The 27663-nt window shown below is 34.5% G+C and overlaps 1 protein-coding gene across 5 annotated transcripts; it reads right to left on the bottom strand.

The window, feature by feature from the left end:
• Positions 1 to 1499: 1499 nt before the first annotated feature.
• Positions 1500 to 27636, bottom strand: CEP44 (centrosomal protein 44). Of its 5 annotated transcripts, XM_046656454.1 has the most exons (13): positions 27411 to 27636; positions 25964 to 26072; positions 25047 to 25078; positions 19798 to 19936; positions 16997 to 17144; positions 15667 to 15813; positions 15172 to 15294; positions 12609 to 12779; positions 10706 to 10912; positions 9883 to 9961; positions 4882 to 5006; positions 4574 to 4611; positions 1500 to 4473 (listed from the first exon to the last, which is right to left on the bottom strand). In XM_046656454.1, exons 4-13 carry the CDS (start codon positions 19884 to 19886, stop codon positions 4401 to 4403), a joined length of 1200 nt encoding a protein of 399 aa, XP_046512410.1. In that variant the 5' UTR covers positions 19887 to 19936; positions 25047 to 25078; positions 25964 to 26072; positions 27411 to 27636; the 3' UTR covers positions 1500 to 4400. The 5 variants fall into 5 exon arrangements, with proteins under 5 accessions (XP_046512410.1, XP_046512409.1, XP_046512412.1 ...); XM_046656453.1 differs by lacking the exon at positions 25964 to 26072 and having other exon boundaries at positions 27411 to 27635; XM_046656456.1 differs by lacking the exon at positions 25964 to 26072 and having other exon boundaries at positions 1500 to 3794; positions 27411 to 27634.
• Between the last annotated feature and the right edge of the window lie 27 nt (positions 27637 to 27663).

Raw genomic sequence — 27663 nt, 5'->3', positions numbered from 1 at the left:
AGGAGGCAAGACTACAAGCAGGAAGATGAGTGAATAGTGCAAGCAAAGAATGAGAAGAGGTAACACAGCGGCAATGGGAAAGGAGATGAATGGACAAAACAGTATAAAGGATAGGACTAATTAGGAGTAGTAGTCATTTCTGGCCAAGGGAGACTCTGTGTCCTGTTCTTGATAGGTCACTAAACAAACAGAAAACAAACCACCTGGATTAGGACTGATAGAAGCTAATGCTGCCTCATCAAAGTGTCGGATGGGAAAAATGAAAAGTGAGTCGGTAATGAGTGTTCTAAAAATGATCAATCCTGGCTCCACTCTAATTCAAATTGAGAGAGTTTACATTTATAACTACCAGTAACTAGTCCATAGCTTACTTTAAAACTTTTTTTCATAAATATCCTAACAGTGCTCCATTCTTGGAGAATCTCAGAAGTTTCAGACAGCAACAGAACAAAAGAAGTAGAAACGCTGTCTACTGAGGACCCAGAAAGAAGGAAACTACTCGGGGTAAATTTTACTGGTAAAATTGAAAAGTAAGTGGTGGCTTAGGGTCCAATCCATAGGGGCAATCAAAAGACATTTAAGAAACAGGTACAGAATAATGCTGGTGTGTGTATCCACAAGTGTCTTTCAGGATTTTACCACCAAATGAATTGAAAAGCTACACCCAATGATTTAATAAGTTGATTGTACTCCAACTAGATATCAACTTAAGTGAACTGCAGGAGTGCATCTACAAATTAGGACTCATCCCAAAATATTCAGCCTCCCCATCACTCTAATTCCCACTGTCCCACTCTCTTGGGTAATTAATATTGTGATTCTCTCCTTTTTATTTTCTTCTTAACACCCATCAATAATATAAAATGCAAATAATTTTTACATTTGGAATACTTATTGAATAACTCCTCTGTTCCCAATTTTAAAATGTTTGGTTGAACAATTTGAATTAAAAAATAATTTTTTAATCAAATTAAAATTTTTGATGAGTGATTTAGTGGACTTCAGGGAGAAAAATGACAAACATGGTCCCCATTCCTAAAGTATTAGAAAGAAAAATCATGATAAAATGAATATGGATTTTAAAATATTCTCCTCCTCAAAATAAATTTGCATGTTCTCAAGGTTGCTGCTGCTGTCAGTACTGGTTTTCTAGCTTTCTCCTGTCTGTGAGAGGTATAAGAAACCTGCCATTTTCACTAGAAACATTAAAGCTCAAGTGATACAACAGTTAAAAGTTTTAATTTTGTAGTTCAATTTTAAAGTTTCACACTACCCCCACCTCTTCACTCTCTCTACATCCTTCAGTTTGAAAGAAAGAGGACAGACGAACCTAGGGATTGTTAAATGGTAAAAATTACATCTGTAATGTTACTTGAGCTCAAAAAGTGTTGTAGTTTGTAAAACTGACAAGGGTCTTTTACTTTTTAATGCTTCCCCAAGTGCCTGTCAATTATATAAAGCTGTGAGTAATGAACAGCATAAAAGCCAGTTCCAAAGTCTTTATTTTTAGGAAATATATTACATGTTAAAACATTACATTAAAAATACTAGAGCAAAACAAACAAAATACAGAACTACTTTTTCCAACTTAATAGTCCTTAGCTCAGTCGAGAATTTTCAAAGAGTTGATATTACTTCTTTTTAATCTGTACTGACTAGTATTTTACCCTATGCTTTCCTTATAACGTTCCTAGATGATCTCTATCCAGACCCATTCACAGAGGATAGTACAGGCAGGGCAGCACAAGCCGCTGGTGCTTTTGTTGGTAGTATAATAAATTATCTTTTATCCAGCTTACGGGAGAATTAAGGGGATAGAATTAGTGAAAATTCCAGTTAACTAAGGTTTAACTATGTAGCTCCAACTAATCTCTCCAGGGCTCCTCTCCCTCACTTTCTCAAGACCTTCAAGTTAATCAAAAGGGGCGGGTTTATGGTTACAAGCCACTTATCAAATTGCCTAAGAGAGAAAACATACCTTTTCCTACTATTTCTAAAAGAATTAGAATAACAAATAATTTGGCTATGTCTTCAAAAACTTCAACAAAGTCAAATTTGCTTTCTTTTTTCCAAAGAAGTCTAGTAGTACAGTGAGATTCTTTGTAAGTGTTAATGTGTGGTATTATTATGAGTTGATTTTATTAGTTCCTGTTTCAGTTGTTAGATAAAAATATAAAAGAATTTGCATCCTAAATCTCCACTTTATAAGACATCTTTTACTAGATACTTATATTTGCACACTGTATGTAAATTAGGAGATTAAAAAATATTTCAAATCATCTAATTGTGTGTATATGTACACTATATAAAGAAAAAAGAGGAAGTGAAGAGACAGAGAAAAGGAGATTTACTTTTTCTTCTGTGTTGCACAGGAAAACTTCAAAAATGCTTTTAATAATTGGAACTGAGTCTTTCAAAAGGGGAAAATCATTTGTTTTAATAAAAGCTAAAATACTGGCATATGAACCACAAGGTGGTGCTACAATTCCATGCTGGTAATGACATTTTAGACGTTAACTGATGCAGTTTTTTCTTTTGTTAACCGTAATCTCTTGATTTTTACAAATTTTTTGTAATTGAAAAAATAAAGCTAACTGAATTCATTAATTCTAGAAATGTTTACTGAAACTCCACTAAATTGAAGATCGTATCCTAACTTCAAAAGTTCATAATTTTAAAGTCTAATGACTAAACATGTATTAGAATACTAAAAATGTTTCCTCAAAAGTAATTTCCTACTTAGAATTTTAACAATATAAATGTTCATGTTATAAATAATAAATTACATATACATAATATAAACAAATGAATAAATACAATCAGATGATCTAAATAATAATACAAATGAAAAAATATTTTTCCCTCCAAATAATGGAATCAATTTTAAGATTACCCAGAACTATTATTACCTTTTTTACTTATAAAGTTATAAAAAGATAATTTATGTAGTAATTTAAAGTGAATTTCTTTTTTCTCTTGATTTAATTTCATCTAAGACATTTTCTCTTTCCATAAAAAATATATAACTTCCCATCACTTACAAAAAGCAAAAAACATCACTGTGTTTCTTGTAATACTGGACGGCCGCCATGTGTGTCTGTGCTGCTGGTCTTAAAATGTGTTACAAAGTAGAGCACTAAAATACTCAACACACTTTCACAGTCAACTTCCCGACCTGCTTCCAAATACAAAAGGAGAATCATACCCTCACTTTCTTAGTATTTACTGAAAATGTGTTGCTGTTTTTGACAAAGCGTGAAATCATTGTATTTTTGTTTTATTTAATTTTCAATGAGAATTTTTAACTTTTCATTACAATATATTCGTCAGCACAGATGGCAAGACCGTATGTGCGAGAGCCTCCTGGGTACAATACGCAAGTCCCAGGTGGAGTGTTTCCAACAGGATGTGAACCGGGGTCCTCAAGCCTGTACTTTAAAAAGTAGATTACTTAGCCCACTGCCAACAAATGTCAACACCAAAATACAGTGCTATAATGACTTCACTCTGTAAAAGAAATGCATTGGCACACAGGTTTTCCTAAGAAAAGTAAAACAGAGTAAAGCAGTATAATCATATCATAAAACATTAAATATTTATTCAATATTGAATGAAAAAACTCATATACCAAATGGAATTCCAATTCTTAATAAAAATATTGCCATATATTACAATTTATAGAGAATTCTTAGAATATACAACACATACAATAGCCAAAGGCCTTAAGAAGTTCATGCAGAAAATTCTATAATTAGTGATTTGAACATTTCAGTAACTCTGCAGTTTCTTCAAACCTGAAATATAATAAATAAATAATATATTAAGTAAATAAATAATTCATAGTGAGGCATGGGATGTAAGTTGTTGAAATTATGCTTTTGAGCCTAAAATAAATTTCAATATTTTTCTTATTTAAAGGTATAGTTACCGTTAATAAATTAAGTATACCATGGTCAGAGGGGAGCAATAACAACTAGAGTCAATTATGAGTCTAATTCTTGGAGCATAATATTTCAGTACTTCTCAAATTTCAGAAAAATATTAAAGTTTTTTAAAGTGGTAGGCAGCATAACAATCCTATACAATTTCATTTCATATTTATTTTCAACTGCTCTTTAAAAACTCATACATAATTCTATATTGTATTAGATAAAGGTATCATTTTTAGTATTACCTTACCAATAGTTTTCTGAAAAAGACTAGCAATACTTTAACAATACTTAAAATGTGTCCAAACCATCCATCTACATATATCATATAGTATTTTGATAAATCTCTTATCAAAAATAGATAATACTCTTTAATTACCAACCAAAAATATCTCTGCACTCTTTAATCCACAATTAATTCCATAAACAGTGTTTTACATCACTTGTTGGAAACCGAAACAGTGGCTCATCTCACAAACACGTAACTGTAGGTGGATTTATCGCGCTGGAGCCCTGAAGGAAATCCCACAGCTGACTGAGAGACCTTTAAGGTTTGAAACACATATGCACATTCTGTGTATACTGTAATCCAATACAATTCCCTATTGAGAAATGAATTTCTGTTGCCCTTTTCTGTTACTTACATTTTTTTCATCCTTTCCATTTTCTGGATTGTTGTTTCCTTTAATTTAAAAAGCAACAAATTTAGGCAATTTCTCAAAGTAAACCATCATCAAAGATGGACCATGAAAATATAAAATGCATGAACATATAAAACAGTCTAAAACGTTGCAGTAAGTACTGTTTACTGATCATGAAGAATTTTCAAGAGAAACTAAGATTTACAGTTTCACTATTTTTCTTGCCATGGTATCTACAAGTCAATCTAAGGCTTGCTTATTCTCCTGAGCTTAGAAAGGAAATCATCTAAGCAGTTGCCAGTTTTTCTTACCTCTGAAATGTCTTTCAAACCACAGTAGTTAAGAGTTGAGGCTCTGGGAGTTGAATCTGACGACACTGTACTATAGCCAGAGGACAGAGGGATACTTGCTTGCCTCTCCTTTTTGCTTTTTCTATCTGTGGAGAAATTAACTTTTAGGTTATCCTTTCCTGTCATAGTGGAGTCAAATTTCTAAAAATGTTATGTATATATAAGAGAAACAAACATTATTTTAATATAAAATGGCTACAAGTATAAATCCAGATGAGTTTTTAATATTCTTTTAAGATAATGACTTACATATGGAGACCTAAGTGTTAAAAATTGACCAATAAAAATTACAAAAGGTAATGTTATCTCTATCACGGTAGCAATCAATTGAATAAGTAGGCAAGTTAATTTATTTTTAAATATAAACTACTGTCTCATGTATATTCTTTTCTTAAAATAGTGGCAACTATTACTAAAACTGACTACATATACTTTTAACTCAAGAAATATTCTATCCTGAGTTGATGTGCATGGAAAAAATAATGCTTAAAATTCAGGATTCACAGATTTCTTTTTCTAAAGAACTGAACAACTTTCCATTTCCAATATCCTGATATTATTCACTCAACAAAACGATGGCAAATCTTTCCTACAATTGAATCAATTACAGAACATCACAGATAAGACATGCTTCTGTTGAATCAATCCCATAAGCCCTATGTTTTAGTTATGGTACATTTGGCTGCAAAAACAAGGCCCCTTCCCAAAAAAATCAGACACCCATTTAAACTGGTTTACATAAAGACAGTTTTATTGTTAAGCCTACACAGACAGCCTCAATTAGGGAACAGAGTATTACCACATGAGGACTGAAACAACTAAAAAGACTTTTACTTTCATTTCTCATGGAGCTACAGGTTTTGCCTCCTGCTCTTGCCTATTTGCTCCATTCCTCTACTTACTCATCAGCATGACCTTGGACAAAACGGCCAGCCTAACCCAGGCTCAACATCATCTGACTGACTCACTCTTGGTGTCCTTATTCCAAAATCCTAAGGAAGACAAAATGATTGAACTCAACTCCCTTTGGCTGGTATTCTCTGGATTAAGTGTCTATTCTTGATCCAATTAGCTGAGCTCAGGGATCAGGATCACATGATACATTTTCAAGACTAGCAGCTACACCCAATTCTTCCAGCAGGGGCTGTCAGGAATAGGTAATTTCAAGGAATAATTTGAATCTAGGCCAGAACCATATCTACTATGCCCTAATCTTGAATTATTTTCTATGGATAGAGACAGGTGTCCTGTCCAGGTGCTGAACATTTTTTATGCCATTCAAAAATAGGGAGATCCCAGGATAGGCAACAAGGCCTGCGAAGACAGACAGAATGGAGGGCTGGAAATGGAGGTCCCTGCTTTCTAGACTTTCAGATATCTATCTAGCCTTGTTCAAGGGAACATCTCATGGGTGGGAGAAAGCAGGTATTAGGCAGGTTGGGGGACTATTCAGAAAGACAGTCATATAGGGCATCCAGAGGTTATAGAGCTGGGCATATACAGAACACCAGACATATTTAATAGCCAGATCAGTTAAGTGCATATTATTGTCTGTGATAATTCTTCTTATTGCCTTCATGAGCCTTTAGTAAAGTCTTCCTAGTTAAACACAATGGTTTCTTAGCTTTGCTATGGGAGATTGAGAAAGAACTGGTAACTGAGTTCAGGTTGGAAAGGAAAGGAAAGAGTAGTGGCCCCTGAAGCCATTGTTACAGAGTTTCAGAGGTGATTGCTAATAGATCCCTGTGAGGAAAGGGGATCTCTAAGGTATGGGACACTAGATTTTCCAGACAACTCTCCCCATATGACCATTAATCTTTCACTGCCAACTTTGGGGGATTATGACCTTATTTCATTAAGAGAACCACTTGGGTCCTTTGCCATTTAGTTATAATTTGTAAGCCAATCCCTCCAAATCAAAGGCCAAATATATATCCAACTGATTTCTGGATATTTTAAGTATTTCATTTATAACTTAATATATTCAAAAGTGAACTCATTTTCCCCAAACTTTCTCCTTCTCTTGAATTCCCTGTTTCATTAAAGAGCAACAACTATCTACCCAGTCACATGAGTCAGATACAAGTGGTCAGTCTTGACTTTTTCCTTCTCCTTCACCCTTTTTACTTCTACCAGTAATGAGAGCCTATCAATTCTAACATTTAAATATCTCCCAAATAAACTATGTCCTCTTGATTTTCACTATCATTGCCTTAGTAGACACCCTCATTATTGTTTTGAAATAATGATCACTGAAATATACCCTTCAAATTACTGTCTTTGCATGTCTTACTTCCCTCTAATTAATCACTATTCTGCTTTTATGATGATCTTTCTGAAACACAAATCTGATACTAGGCTTGCTGAAAATCTTCCTATGACCTCACGGACTCCATGATTTGGCCTTTCTACTCTTCTGCTTCAACTTCCTTTATGTGCCCAACGTACCCTTCCTACTAGTGATACTGGAACAAATTACATTCTCGTGGCACCAAAACTTTATTAATATTTTCAATTCTGTGAGGAAAAAGGCACAAAACAAAATAAAAACAAAAGCAGCCCTGACAGCCATGTCCTGCCTAGCAATTAACACCAAGGTCATTGCAGCCCCCACCAAACATAATAGAAAATCAGCATCGTGAGGTCACTTCATTACTTGATGAAATAGAAAAAAAAAACTAAAGACTATTCTGTCATTGAACACAAACAGAACAAGGACACCATGTAACCACGCAAATAACCAGCTATTGGCCTCTCTCCACTAATATGAGTGCTTCTTTTCCATTGAAAATTTCAGCTCCGTTTCATTCTTATTGTCAATCAAATTGCTCCTGCTTCTGACAGCAAAAGAACTTCTTTAAACTGTCTCCAAAATCACCCAACATAAGCCCAATCCTTATAATAAAAGCCTCTCCTAACTCATTCTGACAGAAATACAGAGACACCGTATAGTTCCCCATGGAAACACTGTATTCCTAATAAAGGGAAAATGGATCTGGACCTTCACAAAAACCATTCCCAATTCAACATGATCCTGAGATCAGATTGGTGAATTATCACTCTCAACATTCAAAGGAAATCAAACTCTGTGCTTCCTAGTAGCATGTATATGTAAGGTGTAATGTATAATGCTTTATAAATTTGACTCTTTTAATTGATAATGGTCAGAGTATAAAGTTTTTGAGACCAGATATTCACCTTATTTATAACCTATAATCCATTTCAAATAGTGACCCATCGGTTCATCACCCTGAGTCCTAGCATGGTGGCTTAAACTTGGCTATGTGTTTACTAAATGTGTTAAAGGTATGTTCTGTAATAATGTTAGATAAAAAACAGTACACCCAAACATGCAAACCCAAACTTGGAAAAGACGATGTTTTGCAAATAGCAGGCATTCAGCATTCTTTCAGTGCATAAAAATTTGAGCTTTACCATATACAGATACTGGAGATAGAAATATAGATGTACTTTCTGTCTGCTAGACAGACCGTAAGATAAAGTTCTTGCTGTCATGGATCTTAGAGTTTAGCTTTGAAATGTGCTGAGTAAATGAATGAAGGATATATGAAAAAGTCAACATTTTATCAAATCTGAAATTTGTAGTCTATAATAAATTGAGTGCCTGAAATAGCATCTCAAAAAATTATATTTAATAACCTAATCACTGAAATCATTCTCTGTGTAATGAAACTGGCATGTGCACTAAATACGCAGTGATTAAAAGAAAACTTCAGAGCTAAGTTGCCTCGATTCAAATCTGTTCCATCATTCAATAGCCGTGTGACTTGGCACAGTTATTTAATCTCTCTGTACTTCACTTTCCTCACCTGTAAAATATGGATAATAATAGTACTTACGTTGCATAGTTGCCTTGAGAATTAAAATTGTTAATATAGCAGTTAGAATAGTGCCAGGCACACAGTTAGCACTATAATGTGGTGGCAATGGTGTTACTAAATTGTTATATATGTAGTAGTTGAAAAATTTAATGACATTAAACATCTGTAGACTTTGAAATTTAACTTCATTATGTATTCTCAATTGGACAAAATACATCATCTACAAATATGATTTAATTACAAACAAGAGATAAAATTTAGACTTTTGTCTTTTCAGAAACTGTAAGAACCAAAAAATAAAAGCTGTCACTGAAAAACAGCCCAGAAATCTTATCCTTGCTGCTCAATCACACTGAAAACGTCACTAGCCTAGTAAAGTTAAGTGACATGGAGAAGACCTGTCCTAATTTTAGATCCTTCTTATTTTATGATCATCAGTGAACTGTTCAAATCCAAGAGGTCTTTTGTTTTTTTTTTTTTTTTGAGGAAGATTAGCCCTGAGCTAACATATGCCGTCAATCCTCCTCTTTCTGCTGAGGAAGACTGGCCCTGAGCTAACATCTGTGCCATCTTCCTCTACTTTATAGTGGGACGCCTACCACAGCATAGCTTGCCAAGTGGTGCCATGTCCGCACCCGGGATCCAAAACAGTGAACCCCAGGCCGCCAAAGCGGAATGTGTGCACTTAACTGCTGCACCACCGGGCTGGTCCCTGCAAGAGGTTTTTTAACACTTTATAGGTCACTGACAAATGTGTATTCTTCTCTTACATATATTAGTTACATATGTGAAAGCTATACTTAAATTTAAATTAGAAACTTTGGAGGTCCATTTTTATTATTCCAGAGCACTTTACAATTAAAAGAGTAAAACATCTCCAAAAGTTTGCAATTTTGTACACTGGAATTTATTCAACCACTAGGTCATGTAAGACACGTAGGCTGGCTTTTTTAGCAATTTTTGTCTTCGGTAATCTGTTCAATATTTTCTTTGCTCTTAGGAACTTTGCAGCTTCCAAAAAGATAAGGCTTGGTGACATTAGAATTTCCAAATACCTATAAAAACCATTTTTCTGAAAACTCCTTACCATATCACCAATACCAATATCGTAAGAACTTACCAGGCTTCAGAATATCCATGTCACTACTAGAAGAAGCGTAGTCTTCATTAGCTTCATTAAAGTCTACAAAGTCATCATTCTGGAATAATATAGTTTAGTATTTAGAATAAAATGAAAAAAAAAGTTCTCATTTTTCATTCTTACTGCTAAGCATAAAATATAAAGATGACACGATAAATGTTGAAATATTTTTCATTATTTTATTTATAAAGCAAAACATTCTCACATACAAGAAATCATCTTTTAAATGTGGAAGCAGATAGTAATCTTCTTGAATCTAGTAACTTTCTAGGAAGGAAAGACAGACTAGGATCAGAAACTAAAATCCTGAGTAAAGCAAGAAACAAACTTCTCAGATTTGATGAGGCAGTGGCACATTTGGGACCTGTTTCTATGAAACTTGCAATTTGATTAAAGCAAATGAGCAAGAAAAGGAAGTTATAATTTAAAGTTTTCCTCTCCTGTCAACTTTACTTCTTTCCCCTGCAAAAACGGGCCCTTTATACTATTAAAGGGTCTAAAATAATTTCAAGCTTTTCATAAATAAAATCAAACATTATCTCATTTTAGGTACACGTATTAACAGCTCTAAAAGCTCAACTTACAGGTTTGTCGGATTATCTTATTTAATGAAGGAAAAAACAACTGCCAACAACAACAACAAAACAGGCTGTGTCTAAACAGAACTTTGTTCCAATTAAATATTTCCCATTACCTAAATATTCTCTTATTTGGTATTTCCAAAAGAATACACACATAAGTGAATAAAGGAAATACTTTATTGTATCTGAAGTATTCTATGAATGTTAAGGAAAGCAAATACCTTTTTAGACAAAAGCCTTTCTGTTTCAAGAAGAGTGACGCGACTTAGGAGATTCGTCCAGGTTTTTTCATTCACCATCACTTTTCCTTTCATTTTTTCTTCCAAACAGTCTAATCTACTCTCTATCCAACTTAGTTTCGTAAGCTTTTCTTGGCATTCTGCAAGCTTACTCTGCAGTGCAGTAATCTCAGGACTACCTTTTATGTCCTAAAATGATCAGAAAGATTAAAAATAATGTCACTCAAGCTGAAATTCCTTTTCAATTCAATGTATTCCCACTTCCAATAATTAACAGTTACAATAATTATAGTAACAATTAATAGTTACAATAGGCAGTACAGCATGAGAGTTAAGATGCTATTTCTGAAGGCTGACCACTTGGACACTTAAACTAGCTCGTCTGAGATGTGGGACTTTGATGCCTGAATTTCCTCATCTACCAAAAAAGAAAGAAAGAACAGTACCTACTTCATATGCTTCTTGTGAAGATTAAATGAGTTCATTTGCATAAAGCTCCTAGAATATCAGGAAGTATAATAAAACCTTATCCGAGGTTTCACTTTCTGTGGTTATCCTGGGTCAACCACAGTGCAAACATATTAGATGCAAAATTTCAGAAATAAACAATTCATAAGTTTTCAATTGTGCACCATTCTGAGTAGTGAGATGAAATCTCTCGCCAACCTGCTCCGTTCCACCCCGTCCCGCCAGAGACATGAATCATTCCTGGTCCAGCGCGTTCACGTTGTATAGGCTACCTGCCTGTTAGTCACTTAGCAGCTGTCTCGGTTATCAGATCAACTATCATGGTATTGCAGTGCTCATGTTCAAGTAACCCTTATTTTACTTAATCATAGCCCTAAAGCACAAGACTAGTGATGCCTACAATTCAGCTATGCCAGAGAGAAGCCATAAAGTACTTCCTTCAGGTAAAAAGGTGAAAGTTCTTGACTTAACAAGCAAAGAAAAACATCGTATGCTGAGGTTGCTAAGATCTATAGCAATTTCTAGTACAGTATATTGTTATAATTGTTCTGTTATATTATTAATTATTGTTCTTAATCTCCTACTGTGCCTAATTTATAAATTAAACTTTACCATAGGTATGTATGCATAGGAAAAAACAGTAACATAGGGTTCAGTACTATCTGTGCTTTTAGGCATCCACTGGGGGTCTTGGAACGTATCCTCTGTGGATGAGGGGGACTACTGTAGCTTCTTGTAACAACACCTAGCACAAAGCTAAGAGAAAATGACCAAAAAATGACAGTGCGTTGAGATTGTTCAGTTTTCTATAAATAGGAAATAAGCCTGATGGCCATCTGGTAGTTTTTATAAATGCCAACTGTATATTGAGATGTAGAGAAGTCAGAGGACACAGAAGATAGAAAAAGAAGTTTTAGCAGAAACAGTAGAGAGTAGATATTATAATGGGGTCTGTGGCAATAAAGTAATAGAAATGGTATTCTAAGAGAGAAGGAGAGAGAAAAAAAGACAGCAAGAGCCCAAAAAGGAAAAAGAAAAGGCAGCAGGGTACCAATTGTTTCCATTCATCAATATAAGGAATAGATGGTAGAGAAGTTTCCCCGTACACAGTAGTATATCTCTATCTCTCAATACACTGTAAATTGCTTAAAGCCAAGTAGTATGTCTTATTCGCCTTTCTATTACTTATCTTTCTATTCATAACACCTAGCCTAGTACCCTAAACATAAGCAGCAAATAACATCTGTTGAATTATATTCAGTAAAACTTTTTGATTCTTAAGTAATGGTAACAAAGGTAACGTGTCGTGACTAATAATTCAAAAGGCTAGAAATATTCCAAAGTTTAGATGCTGAAATAATCATGTACATCAAAGTAAGAAATATGAGTATCTGTTAAAGAAGTCCAAAATTATTACTTGCTGATCAGACTTGATTTCAGGGACCTCTACTTCAGGAATGGTTATTTCACTAGGCTTTAAGCCACACACATCAAATGCTTCATTAACATCTGTAACTGTACTTAACATATCTTCAGGGATTTTAACACTATCTTCAGTATACAGGTGACGGATCACCACCGCTTTCTTCTGCAGAGAAAAATACATCAGAGCTGCTTCAATGTTTTTCCTCACACAATTATTTTTAAACATACACATAGAAATTTGCAAAAGGAACATCTTATCTTCCCTTTAACATTTACAAACGTTTAAATTACCACATATAATGTATATATTAAACATTATAAACTATTATTAATATTTTATATATGATGAAATTGTGGTTATAATTTTTAGAAGCATTCTGATATTTTAGAAAAATATTGAAATATCTATTCAATGATGTCTGGGATTTATTTCCAAATGTTTCAGATCTGGGGGGAAAGATATTGGGAAAAGTGATTACAATAAAGATGAAACAAGATTAGCAAAAAGTTGACAAATTGCTGAAACTCAGAATGGGTACTTTTGTAAATGTTTGAAACGTTCCACAATAAAACATTATTTTAAAAAGGTTATCACCTAATTCACATGTAAGTAATCAAGAACTGGCTCTGTGAGTAGGACTCAAAACAATTTTTTTTCCGGTTAAACAAACCACAAAATATCAGACCTTCACCTAACAATTCAAACTTAATAACGACAAAGGGAAACTCCTGAGAGTAAGGCATTAGGTCAAACTAGGAATTTACATAGGACTCTTCCACTACTTCCCGTTTTACAGATTGCATATGCTCTATAAAAACGTAACATATATGACACAGAAGTCAAATAGCACTCTAGAGATGGCTATAGAGGAGACAATTTGCTTTAGTATTGACTCAGTTTTTGCCTGTAAACAAAGGAGTGTACTTACTGACTCCAACTTTTCTAAATGGGAATACTTTTTAATACTTATTCAAATTCCTGATAATTAAAGATCTGATATAACAGATAAAATTTTGATGGATAAGAAAACTTTAAGAAAATTAAAAACAAGTCTAATGTCTTGAAATTTTGTATCTTTCTTTGTTAGGACAATTTAGTTTACGCCTCAGCCCCCATCCTGAAAAAGAAGACTGAAAAATACATTTAGTTACAGCAACTCATATTTAATAAATGCTTATAGTGTGCCTAATCCTGTGCTAAGCACAATGAAGGTAAAAAAAATCAGCATAAAAAAATCCCTGTTTATATAAATTCTAGTTGGGGAAGGATACAAGACATACATCACTTAACAGTTAGAAAATAAAACTGTATAAAACCAACAAGAGTTAGAAAATAAAACTGTATACAACCAACAAGAGTTAGCGATTCACACAGACAAGAACTATGGGCATGTATTCAGAAACGATGCCTCTTTTAATTCCTTTTCTTTTTGCCCTCATTACATGGAGCAAAACAGGCATATTAAAAAAAGGTACTGACCTAAGAATTTGTTTCTTATAGCAAAATGTCACTAATTTTTATAAAGGCAAAAAGTACAAACGTATTTTTTCTTTTTTTAATTTATTTTATTTTTTGCTGAGGAAGATTTGCTCTGTGCTATCATCCATACCAATCTTCCTCTATTTTTCAGAATGTGGGCTGCCAGTATAGCATGGCTGCTAATAGGGCAGTGTAGGTCCACACCCAGAAACTGAACTCAGGCTGCCAAAGTGGAGCATGCTGAACTTAATCACTAGGCCACCAGGGCTGGCCACAAATGTCTTTTTAATAGATTCTGTTTGTATAACTCACGTATTTTGAATTAGGGAAAAACAATTCTCTAGATTTTACTTCAGCCAGAAACTATTCACATTCTTTATCTAATTACACATTGATTATTCATCTGGTATTCTATCCTTTGATCTCAGAAAAAGCTTGCCCCAGATGGAAGACAGGTGAAAGTATTTTTATCATTATAAAATGATATTTTGGCTTCAATTTCCCTTGAGGATAAGAATAAAATGCATTGGACTCTCAGCCAAAATTACTTGAAGCAGACAAAGGCAGGGAAGATATCTATCAACAAAGAGAAAATATTCAAAACATTAACCTAAAACCAGATTATAGGTTTAGGGACTATCAATCATTGGATAATTTATACTCCTGGTACAGAAAAATGAATGTAGGAAATGAATCATCATAACCTATCTAATGGTAGGCTCTTCATATTCATATGTTCCCACGTTTTAGGAAGACTATATACATAATTAACAGTAAACTTTCATGATTGCATAATATAACCTTCCTAAATCATCTCTATTCTATCTAGGAAGCGAGGTAGAATTAGGAATCAGAAATAGAAAGCATGTTCAATTTTACATTTCTACTCTCTTCTTATAATTTTAGGGATGTTCCCCCAGTTAATATAAGATATGCATTGTTAAAAATCCTTACACTCTAATATCTAACTAGAATGTTTTAGCAGCTGCTAGTCACAAAAATGAATCTTGTACATTGGATTAATTAGATAATAACTCTTAACACTACAGGATACATTTTCTTTGTATTTTCCTACCTTTCCTGAAGTTATAAACCTTCCAGTGACATCAATACCAACAGGTTCTGTAGATGTCTTCTCACTGCTTGAAGAAGGTTCTGACTTAACAGAACTGATTTTTTTTCTTTGTTGTGATGGAGTCTTAAAAAAAGTATTAAGACGTAATAAATTTTGTGTGAAAGCATGATGTATATTTAAACTCTATTATTTAAATTTTCACATATGAAATATGACTATTGAATAATGAGAGTCTAATGAGGATACATGTCTTTTGAAGAAGTGATGAAAACATATTATGCTTGAACTATTAGTTTAGGATGAGTAGATCCAAGTCACAAATGTTTAAAAACAGGTGACTAGTATTTAAAGCAAACACCAGGCATTATAAGGTTACCCAAATCTGTGTATAATGCACTAACTATACTACGCTTTCATTTGCTGTCTAGGGTATTGATTTCATACATTAAAATACTGGGCCACTTAGCATAAGTTAAAATCTATTAATAAAATTACCTTGTCAAGACTACTCAACTCCTTATGCTTTTTTATCACACAATTCAAAATATCACAAGTAATTTGGATTTTCCATTCGGCAAATCCACACTGGATAAACTGCTTTTTTGTCAAGATTGGTTTATAATTAAATTGATCCCGAAGAAGCTGTAAAGAGGGAATAGATCAACATAATAATTGGGAGCAATTTCTTTCAAAAATCCAAAATGATAAACAGCCACCTGGTCAGACATGTAATGCCATTTTTGAGAGGAGGATCAAGTCATTAAATAAAGAGTACTAAAGAGATGTGTAGAGGTGGTGTGAGTCATGACCAGGTAGGAGAGGTATCCAGGTGGAAAACAGACAGCTAGGGATGTAGCAGAGAATAAATGGCTGTCCAGAGAGATGGAAAGTGACAGCTACTCATCAAAAAGTTCAAATATCCTCACAGGTACTAGAAAAATTCCTTAGCTCACTATAGAAGAAAGAATACCATACCAGATTTCAGAAAACCATAGTTCCATTTGTTTATAATTCTTCCACTACATGATTTTTGGACAAGTCAGTAGGTCTGTGAGTTTCAATTTCTCATTTGTAAAATCAGAGAAATAGACTAAACCAGTAATTTTCAAAATCTACTCTGTGGAACCCTAGGATTTCTTAGAAGTGCCTCTTAGATTTCCATGGAAGCTTTCTGGGGTGAGAGGCAAAGAAAGGGAAGATAAAGGAGCTCCCATTTCATCAAATGCAACTCTCTACTTAAAAAAGAAAAAATAAGACTTCAGTTGATAAATGGGCTTCATGATTTCTTTAAAAAAATTTAAGAAGACCACAGTACTTGAGCAAAAATTAATGATAAGTATGTTTTTTTTACATCAAATATGAGATTAAGTTCAGTAAATATATAGTACAAGTATAGATACTAGGGTAGATATAAGACATCATCTCAGACTTCCAGGAACATAAAATCTCAATCAAAGTTGTAGTTCCTTCTTACAAACAACTAAATTAACTCACAATTCTATGAAGCACAAACTTTACTCAATAAAATATTGCCTACTTATGCCATTATACCAAATTTTACTAAAATTTGATATAAAAAGAGCAAATGATAACCAATGACAAATGTTTACCAGTTGTCATATTTATTAGAGTATGAAACATAAAGCAAACTTGAATTACATCTTGATTCAAATAAGGATTGCATTTAAATGAGATAAATGTATATGAAGATACTCTGTCAACTATACATGCTGCATATATTTAAGGAGTTATTATGAAAACAGTAATCTTAAAAAAATCATTCAATGACTACTAAAATAATTATTGTTTCATAAACTCAAAATACCTTATAGACAGTATCTATAAAGCGCAAGTCATTCTTTGCTATGAGCTCTATATTAGATTCCATCAGAAGTTCGGCTACATAAGGTGAATATGAGGTAAGGGCATAGCTGATGATGGGCAAAGACGCTGCTGTATCTCCCTTTATCAAACTGTCAGGAAAAAAGAAAAAAGATTTAGTGAATAAAATTCTACAAAGTTGGATAATAAGGGAAATATAAGAAATGTCAGTAATTTATAACTTAACATTGCAGCCATAATAATTAGGTGATGCACAAGACCCTTTAGATTCCATCCCTTACTCGAAATCAGTCTAGCCAAATTACTATTGTTCCTTTGCTCAAAAACTTACAATAGCTCTTTAGTACCAACAGTCTGTTTACCATAGTACTTACTGATTTTCCCAAGCTTAGCCTTACTCAATCTAGCCCATTTCTCCTACTAATAATAAAACAAATGTACTACCTTACAGTACCCAAGTATACTTCATGATTTCACAAACACTTGTTACATTACCTCATTTGCTCTTTACCACAAACCTGCAAAGGTAAAATATTATGAATTCTAAGTTATAGATGAGGAAAACAGGACTGGAAAATGCATCTACTGTGACTAGGCTGATCGGTTTACTATCTTCCACCTACATCAGGCTCATTAGAAATGAGTACCTTACTAGCTTATGCTAATTCCTCTAGTTTAGAAAGGCACCCACTCTTCTCTGTTATTCATTCTTTATGAATCATCTGTCAAATTTTAAGTGTTCCATGAAGTCATCCTCAACTCTGTGGTCCTTACTGATCTCTCCCAGAAAGACTGCCCAAGTATTCAGTATCTGATGCCTCATGCTTGGTCCTGTACTATTGTCTCATTATCTACACATATGGATCTTATTTTCTCACTTGGAAGTACCTTCACTGATTCTCCCACAACAAAGCACAGGAGGTATCTGTTCAATTAGCCAGTTATACTTGTTCAAGTGAACTAATAATGTACTTACATAAAATGTATTTGTTTTCCACAAAATTCAAGACAGGTACATAAATCTCCGCCCAAATTTTTTAATAAGGCAGAGAACAAATGTATGATGATAATACATTTTGTTTTTCAGGACAATTATAAATCGTTTCTCATTTATGTTTATGGGTACAATAGTATTTTACCCAATGAGAAAACTGCTCTGGCAACCATGTCTATCTGTAAGACAGTTCAAACACAGAAAATGAAAAAAATACCTTTGAATAGCAAAATCTGCCCATTTTATGCACACTATGAATAGAAAATAGCCAGGTCTGCATTTAACACCCCTTACATTAAACAATCTCAAAAATCTTGGCTATCTAGTTTCTAAGGATTTAGATTAGAAACAGCAAGAAAAACAGACATTATAAACTGGCACATCAACACAAAAAAACAGCAGATGGCAAGAAAACATTTAAAACTGGGAAACTGTAGAAAGAATCAAAATATGTGGGGGGGGTGTGTCTACCCATGTGTGGGGACAGGCAATCTGAAGAAGCAGCAGCAAGTAGCATTACCTATCTCAAGAGACCCTGCAGATATTACTATGTTAGGAATAACTGTAAAATCTTTGTTTTAATGATACTCTGGGGTCAATAAGAAAATCAAATGTTTAAATGCTATACTCAAAAGATAGGAGAATAACTGGTGTATTTTAGAATTATTCCTACCCAAAATATCTTTTAAAATGTTGATGCTTAAAGTAGTAAGAAAACTTGACTACCCAATCTGGTTACATCCCTGCAAGTCTGGATGGTAGAGATTTCCCTGTTTGAGGACCAAGATATGACTGGTACACACTATGGGAGCAGACTATGGAATATCTTCTGCTTCTTACATAGAATACATGTAATAACAGTCATTAGAGCCAAGCTTTCTCCTCACTCCTCACTATCCTTTCATTTGCAGCCTTCTCTCAAGGTTAGCTTTCCCTAGTATACAACTAGAATATCCACTTTTATAGGTAAAGCCCATTACTCCAGAATTCTACTTAGTAGCTAGTTTAACCAAGTTTCACTCTACTACTTGAACATGTGCCTCATCTGGACTTGTCTCTTGACACACTCATTGAACAAATGTCTAATTAGCTTCTAATAATGTGCCAGGCACAATTCTAGATGTGGGGATACAGCAGTGAACAAAACAAAAGTACTAGACTTCGGCTTGCATTTTAGAGAAATACTTAATCAGTCAATAGTCCCAGCAAAGAAGAAAAAGTATTAAAGGATAGAAGATGGCAGGGGCACCACATTAGATTGGCATGAACATAGAAATGTTGTTCCATTCTACAAAATTAAGTCAGTCATAATTGGAAAGTGGAAACTACAGCAAAAGGTTCAAAGTGGGGTCTGGTAAATGACATAGCTTATAGCTTGAGAGCAATCCTCAAGCATGGTTTACCTTGTTACAAGAAATCAGTTAAACAGAATCTTTCAAATCAAAAAAATATCCAACTCAATGTGTGAGGGTGGTAAACTATATAACTAGTGAAATCCATTATACTTCTAAAAGCATAAAGTTTAAAAGGTGTACAGAGACCATAACTTACACTGGTATATATCGTGCTTCTACATCTAAAAGGTGTTTCAAATCTCAAGTTGGAATTTTTCATTAATTCATACTTAGAAGCAAACTCCTTTCTAACTGCTTTCTAAGATATTTTAATCATTTCAAGGAAAATTTTTAGAAGACCCAGATAAAATCTGTATCTTTATTTAGATACTCCTCCCACATCAAATATCTCAAATCATTGCCAAGAATACAAAAAAGTTTGAGATTACAGCTTACCCTACACAGTCCACCTCTTCAGGATAATTTAATGAGCGCAGCACCTGCTCCAGGTTCCGTAAGCTTCTTTTTAAGTCACCTGTTGCCATTATTTAACATTAGATTCAGCTCCAGCTTTTGAAATAACCTAATTTTTCACCTAAAAATAAAAATCCATGAAACACTGGTTAAACCTGTGTATTTTTTAAGTTTCTCTATTTTATTTTGTTTATATCTCCTATAGATACTTAACATATTTATCTTAGCTATTTCTCCACTAATTTACCTTTCCTAATGGCCTAGCACTGTCTTGTATCTACTGTGTATTCCTGAATGTCACATGCACTTTTCCCCAATATTTTTTCCTTACAAAAAATAACTGTCTTATGTTCATGTTCTTATAATGTGTTTAATATTATATGACACTCTCCCAAATATTTTATTTTGACAACAAAGTACCATTTGAGCAGACACGTAAACCTGAAATAATCTTCATCAATGACTATTTTGGATGCTTATAAGGCTACAAAATAAAATCAGTAAAAAGTGGAGACGAAGGGGCCAGACTGGTGGTGCAGCGGTTAAGCTCACACATTCTGCTTCAGCAGCCCAGGGTTCACTGGTTCGGATCCCGGGTACAGACATGGCACCGCTTGTCAAACCATGCTGTGGTAGGTGTCCCACATATAAAGTAGAGGAAGATGGGCATGGATGTTAGCTCAGGGCCAGTCTTCCTCAGCAAAAAGAGGAAGACTGGCAGCAGATGTTAGCTCAAGGCTAATCTTCCTCAATAAAACCAAAAAACAAAAATGGACAGAAAGAAATTTAGTACAGATTTAGTCGTTATTCCCAGGGCTCTGACCTTATATAGTTGCCAATCAGATGCTTCACTTAAAAAATAACAATAGATGAGTGAAAAAGAAAGGGTTTAGCTGGTTAAACATGGCAGATTAAATGCATGTTACCTTTATTTCCTTCTTCTGAACACCACTAAAATGAAAGTAAATGATTAAAAACCATATATAGTTGCCAGGGCAAAGTGAACTAGAGGAGATTCCATTTGACAGAGGATGCGTCAACAAAATTTTGGAACATGGAAAGCAGATGGATGAGTGATAACAAATCTAACAGAATAGGCCAATCCCATCTGACTACTTAGGAGGAAACTAACAGGAACAAGACAGGTTCAGAAATGAGGGGCCCCTGATACTTCTGAAAGGCTGAGGGATAAGGCCAGGGGCCCTGAAATAAGGATGATTATTTGAAAATCCATATAAGCTGCTGCTAAACCCTAGATCTTTACTTTCCCACCCCCTTCCTATCCCGACACATATAACCCACTCAGCTAGGCAACTACCCCTCTGAGGCCTAAGGTTAGCAATGAGTTTTTAGATAATACCAGAGCACAATCCGTGAAAAAAAAAATTGATGAGCTGGACTTCATTAAAATTAAAAACTTCTGTTCTACAAAACACACTGTCAAGAGAATGAAGAATTGGGAAAGAAGGTACACAAAATACATACTGAATAAAAGACTTGTTCCCAAAATATACAAATAACTCTTAAATTTGAGAGTGAAAAAACAAATAACACAATTAAAAACTGGGCAAAATATCTGAAAACACATCTCACCAAAGATATACAGATGGCAAATAAGCATATAAGAAAAGATTCTCAACATCATATGTCATAAGGCAATTGCAAATTAAAAAAAAAAAAACAATGAGATACCACTACACACCTATTATAATGGCTAGAATCCAAAAAACTGACAATACCAAATGCTTAGGAAGACATTCATTTATTGCTGGTGGGAATGCAAATGGTACAGTCAGTTTGGAACACAGTTTCACAGATTCTTACAAAGCTAAACATACTTTTACCATGCAATCATCAATTATGCTAATAGGTATTTATCCAACTGATCTGAAAACTTACATACACACAAGATCCTGCATTCGAACGCGTAGAGCAGCTCTATTCACAATCACCAAAAACTGAAAGCAACCAAGATGTCCTTCAATAGGTGAATGGGTTAAAAAAACTGTGGTGCATTCATACAATGGGATATTACTCAGCAATAAAAAGAAATGAGCTATAAAATCACCAAAAAACATGTATGGACCTTAATGCATATTGCTAAATGAAAGAAATCAAACTGCAAAGGCACATACTGAATTATTTCATTTATATGACATTCTGGAAAGGGCAAAACTGTACAGATAATAACAACTACAGAGATCAGTGGTTGCCAAGGACTGAGAGGGAGGAGGAAGGGTTGAAGAGGTGAGCGCAGGGGAATTTTTTAGAGAAGGGAAACTATTCTTTACAATAAAGTAATGATAGACATTATGCATTTGTCAAAACCTATAAAATTGTACACCTCAAACAATAAACTAATATATGCAAATTTTCAAAAACAACTTAGGAAGGTGGGAAATCCCAGGAAGGAATGCAGACTGTGTGACAAGTGAATCGAACTGTATTCCCAACGTGTGAAACAACCTCAAAGAAGGCGATGGGGGAAAAGGTGTTGACTAACTTTGCAAATGAGTGGAGACTGTGAAATTAAAGGCAAAACAAATTGCACATAAACACTGTACTCTAGCTTATAAAACTGTTTTCCATGTACGTATGAGTTAATTCTGATACTTCTATACAGATATTCGGAAATTGAACAATTGAGTAAATGGATGGCTGAATAGTAGCAGCCAGGTTTCTCACTGCTGGAGTGGGAATTTACAGATAAGCAAGGGGAGGAGACTAGGGTGAGGCATGCCTAATGGATTACAGTTAGAGACATCAGTATGGACTGAAGTTTAGCTCAACACAGATACAGATAATTTCCTACTGAAATATTCATAGATATGTGTATATAGACAGCTTAGTATACACACGTATATTTCCTCTCTCTGTCAGCCAAGAGTGACTAAAAGCAATGGTACCCCAGTAGCAAAGAGCACGCCTAGCATCCAGATCTTGGTGTGTAACACTATTCTTCAATAAAAGGAACCATGTCTCCCTGGAAAAATGACAATTCTAGGACTGGGGCAGGAAATATACAAGATGCGCCTGAAGCATTATGTAGTTCTAGAAAGTACACACAAAACAAACAAACCAATCCCATAGAGATGGGAGTATGTCAAAGGGACACAGAAGCCAAATGAAACAGCTCTCGATGATCAATGAAACAATTTGAACAACAAAATTAATAAAATAGTATTAGATCATAACCCAAAGTATAAAACAAAACAAAAAACAACCAGTATAATGCAATACATTAATAAAGCAGAAAAATCTTACAATCATTTCAATACATGAAGTATAGGTATTTGATAAAATTCAACATTCATTCATGATATAACTCTTAGGACATTAGGAATAGAAAGGAACTGCCTGCATTTGATAAAGGATATTTACCAAAAAATCTACGGCAAACATACTCAACGGTGAAATATTGAAAGCTTTCTCTCTGAGATTGGGAATGAGGCAAACTTATCCACTCTCATCATTTCTATTCAATATTGTACTAGAGGTGACAGACTGTACAAAAATGCAAGAAAAAGAAATAAAAGAGACAAATAAAAATGTCATCATTACAGATGCCATAATTGTATATGAAAAAATCCAAAAGAAATAATAAGTGAATTCAGCAAGGTTGCTGGATAGAAGGCCAATATACAAAAATCAATTGTATTTCTCTGTATTCCCTAAATAATTAGAAAATGTTAAAGTTATATATGTATAAATAATTCACTATAGCCTTAATAAATATCATATACATGAATAAATCTAGAAAAGATATGTAAGACCTCAAAACTATAAAACTTTACTGAAATATATTAAAGAAGTCCTAAATAAGAAGAGGTTTACACTTTCATCAAGGATTGGAAGACTCAATAAATTGATAAATTGTTCCATAGATTCAATGCATTCCCTCCCACCTCCTACAAAAAAAAATCCTTGCAGTTTTTTAGGTGGAAATTGACAAGCTGATTCCAAAATTTATACAGACGAGCAAAAGATAAAGGATAACTAATACAATCTTGAAGATTAAAATTGGAGGACTTAACCACTAAGACTCATTATAAAGTTAAATTTAGAATTAGCGAAAAGACGTACAAACAGAACAATGGACCAGAATAGAACCTAGAAACAGACCATGTATATATTGACACTAGATTTATGACAAAGTTGATGGTGGGTAGCCGTGGAGAAATAAATGGTACTGTGTCAACTAAATATCCAGATGGAATAAATAAATCTTGACCTCGATGTAAAGAGTACCTCACATGCTTCAAAAAATTAATTCCAGGTTTGTTCAAGATCTAAATGTAAAATGTAAGACAAGCAGGCTTTCTGGAGATCACAAAGGAGAATATGATCTTCAGGCAGAGAAAGATTTCTTATCTTATGCCTGATAAACGAACCACTTAAAATTAGTAACTTCTATTCATCAAAAGATACCCTTAACAGAGTGGAAAGATAAGCCATTGAGTGGAAGTTGATGCTGTCAATAGATACAACCAAGAGAAAGATTAGTATCTTAGAATACATAAAGAACTTCCTAAAAGGAATAAGAAAAAGGAAGACAACTCAATAGAAAAACGGGAAAGAGATTTGAACAGGAACTCTACAAAAGAGTAAACATGTGAAAAGATAATCTCATTAATCATTAGGAAATTTACAAAGTAAACCCAAAATGTAGGCTGTAGAGCATCTGAAACTCACACAATGCTGTGAAAGGGTAAATTAGTAAAATTACTTTGGAAAACTTACTGGCAATGTCTACTAATGCTGACACACATAGAGCCTATGAAACAGGAATATGACATATACATATGTAATACATATACATAAAGAATATACATAACAGAACATGTGTGTGTCTGTGTGTATATATATGCATGTGTGTGTGTGTACACCAAAAAACATGAACAATATTTGAGATTTTAAATAGAATGGTTCATTTTTATAAATCCCAAAGGAAATAATACCATGGAATCATATTTTTAAATGACTTATTTTACTGCACGAGTTAAGGTTTTCATTAGATTCTTAACTGAGACTATTTCCAAAGGAGGTTCATAAAATAAATAATAGTAAGATAGGTAAATAAATGGTTAAGAACCCTTGTTAGAAAGAGACATAAGACCTCTACACTGTAAGTCTAGCCAACCAGGAAGGCAAAGCTCAATACTACACTTCAAAATATGTATTCATAACTGTTCATGGACACCTCATAGAAGGAAAATAACATATAACAATACCTTGAGTAATGAATCCTCTGGGAATGAAGCTCCTTTAAAATGAAGTCATTGACAGTAAAAAAAAAAAAAAAAAAAAAGAACAATTCATAAATCAAGTGAAGTAGAGTTAGTGTGATCTTTTCCCCCTAGTCAGCATTCCAAGAGTTGCCCAGGATATAAATTATCTTGTTACACACCTTCTTTGTATCTAAACATAACTACAGGTAACAAGGCAAGCACTCTGCAAAATCCCAAATTTAGGAAGCTTTCTATTTTAAGCCACCAACCACCCATCCTCCTGTATCCACCCAGTATCCTCCTGTTTCAAGTCGCCTCTCCTTTATCAACATGGTAAAGAACAGGTTAATTATTGAAATTAATTTACACACTCATGCATGGGTTTTAGTAGTATTTTTCAGCCAACCAATTACTTCAACTAAACATTTACATTTTTAGGCAGAGGGAATTTCATGTACTGTCAAATGGGAGCTAACTAGAAAAAAGAGGAAGTGATCCTGAAATCACATTATACCAACTACCGGCCAAGAAGGTAAACCTTATTTAACATCTTTTAGGATGACTGGGAGATAGACATATGGAAGCAGTAAGAGAGATGACTTGCCAAGAACAGCCTTTACTTTCCTAGCAGAGATGAAGTAGGAACTAATCTGGCTGTAACTACAAAAATACATATTCTTGGGTGTTGTCATTGACCAATAGACCCATCTATCTTAACACAATTCTTCTAAGGGCACCTTTTCCCCCATGACATTCTATAACTTTAATATAAATTGTATCTCTTCCCACAGACTTCCTTTAATACTTCCAAACGTATATTCCATCTTTACAGTACATGTAATTTTGTTTTATTTAATACTTTATGGTATCTTTCTATTTTTCCTTTCTTTGAAGCCCTGGAAGTCTCATATTATTTCTACCTCTGGTAATGGAATTTCTGACAACAAAGTATGTCCCTGGAACACATCCTCTTCAGTATCAGCGGAATAAATATTTTGAAGAAGAGTAAGATACAAGTACAGCTTGGATCTGTAGGTGAAGGAGATAAGTGATAAACAGGATAGAAAAAATACAGGGATAAAAAATGTGAGTATTATAAAAATAAATTACAGCTACTACTCTACATTTTCATGAAAGGCTTCACTAAGTCTATCATAAAATTGAAAAACACTAAAATTAAGGTATTAAAAGAAGCCAATCTAGACCTTATGCACACTTTAACATAGTACTTTCAGAGAAGAAAAATAACTTACTTTTGAAAAAATTGCTTAACATTTTCACTTTATAACCCTTATCCCTTAAAGTAAATTAAAAGAAGAAAGGATATATTACTCAGCTTGTAGCATAGATTCACCCATTAAGATGGTCTCAATATTGCTTCCTAGCTTCCTCCAGAAAGTTCTCTGTACAAGTCAGATCTGCCCAATTGAACTTATTACCGGAGATGTTGCGAAAATGGTACAAAATAACAGTTTAAGGCTTTTGATCTAGTTCAATCTCATAGCTGTTAGAGGTCATTACATAACGCCTCCCAACAGAATGCCAATAAAATCTGAGTGAAGCTGGCTCAGAATGAAGCAATTAATTTGACTAGTGTAACGATTATGGTCGATGCCCAAGAGTTTGGGATACAGCTCATAAAGCTAGATATTCTCTAAAAACCACGCCTCAAAAATAGAGAGGAGTAGACTTAAGGAAAAATCAAGTTTATGAAACTTTCCGCAAAAGATATTAGGGAAATACTGCTCTAAGAGACAGGGAGAAAGGTCTGGGAAGGGGAGAACATTGAGAAAATTAAGGAAAAAACAAAGGGAGTAAGGCACATGTATATAGCCCAGTGGGACTGCTCTGTGCACATATAAAACTGTTACAAGGTCTGTGGATAATTTTAGAAGAATAGTCTACTACAGCCACAACTATAGAATTAAAATCTCAAGATTGATCTTTTTTTCATAATGAGGGAAAAATCTGTAGTCCTCTAGGAAGATGGAGAAATACTGAAACACCAGGGAAATGCAAGCAAGGAAAGCATCAAGTACTTTCATCTCTTCCTTCTAGTTACTATTTCCGAGGGGCCGAACTGCTCCTCAGCTCAGGGGATCCAACAGGAGGAATCAGTCTCTAACTTCCCAACCTAACCCGAGAGGATGAGCTGCCACACTTGTCCTAATTGGTTGTTATCAAAAGGATACACCAGTTGGGTATACAAGAAAGGCATATCCAGGGCTCCCCGACCTCCACTTGGTTTAAAAGCAGGAAAAGGTAAACTTGGTCATTCGCCCCCACCCGGGGACTCGGTAAACGCAGCGGAGAAAGGTGACCTCTGCCCAGAACGGGATGAAGCCTCGCCAGCTCCCCCGGGCTCACCCAGCAGCCGCCGAGCAAAGAAGCTGGCTCCGAAGGCCTCTGGCGCCGCACAACAGCGGGAAGAGGTAGCTCGTGCAACCAGAAACAGCCGTCGGTGCCCTGCCTCTAGCAACGAACGCCTGCAGCCCGACGCCTGCGTTCAGGCGCGCCTACCGCGCCGACCGTTTGTATTTGGAACAGCGGGTCGGAGCCCGCCAAGCCTCGCGGCAAGACCTTCAAAGCCACGGGCTTCTCAGCGTTCCACGATTCCTCG

Source organism: Equus quagga, chromosome 3, assembly GCF_021613505.1.
Source record: "Equus quagga isolate Etosha38 chromosome 3, UCLA_HA_Equagga_1.0, whole genome shotgun sequence".
Taxonomy (NCBI): domain Eukaryota; kingdom Metazoa; phylum Chordata; class Mammalia; order Perissodactyla; family Equidae; genus Equus; species Equus quagga.
Note: the sequence above shows the minus strand (reverse complement) of the source record. Positions and strands in the feature narration are given on the sequence as shown.

Excerpts from the sequence above, each read along its gene's own strand:
- CEP44 (XM_046656454.1), bottom strand. The coding sequence starts at position 19,886 with ATGGCAACAGGTGACTTAAAAAGAAGCTTACGGAACCTGGAGCAGGTG. Across the intron at positions 17,145-19,797 it reads GAAGAGGTGGACTGTGTAGG|TTTGATAAAGGGAGATACAG; the intron begins GTAAGCTGTAAT and ends TTTTCCTGACAG. Across the intron at positions 5,007-9,882 it reads CATGGATATTCTGAAGCCTG|ATAGAAAAAGCAAAAAGGAG; the intron begins GTAAGTTCTTAC and ends ATTTCTCCACAG.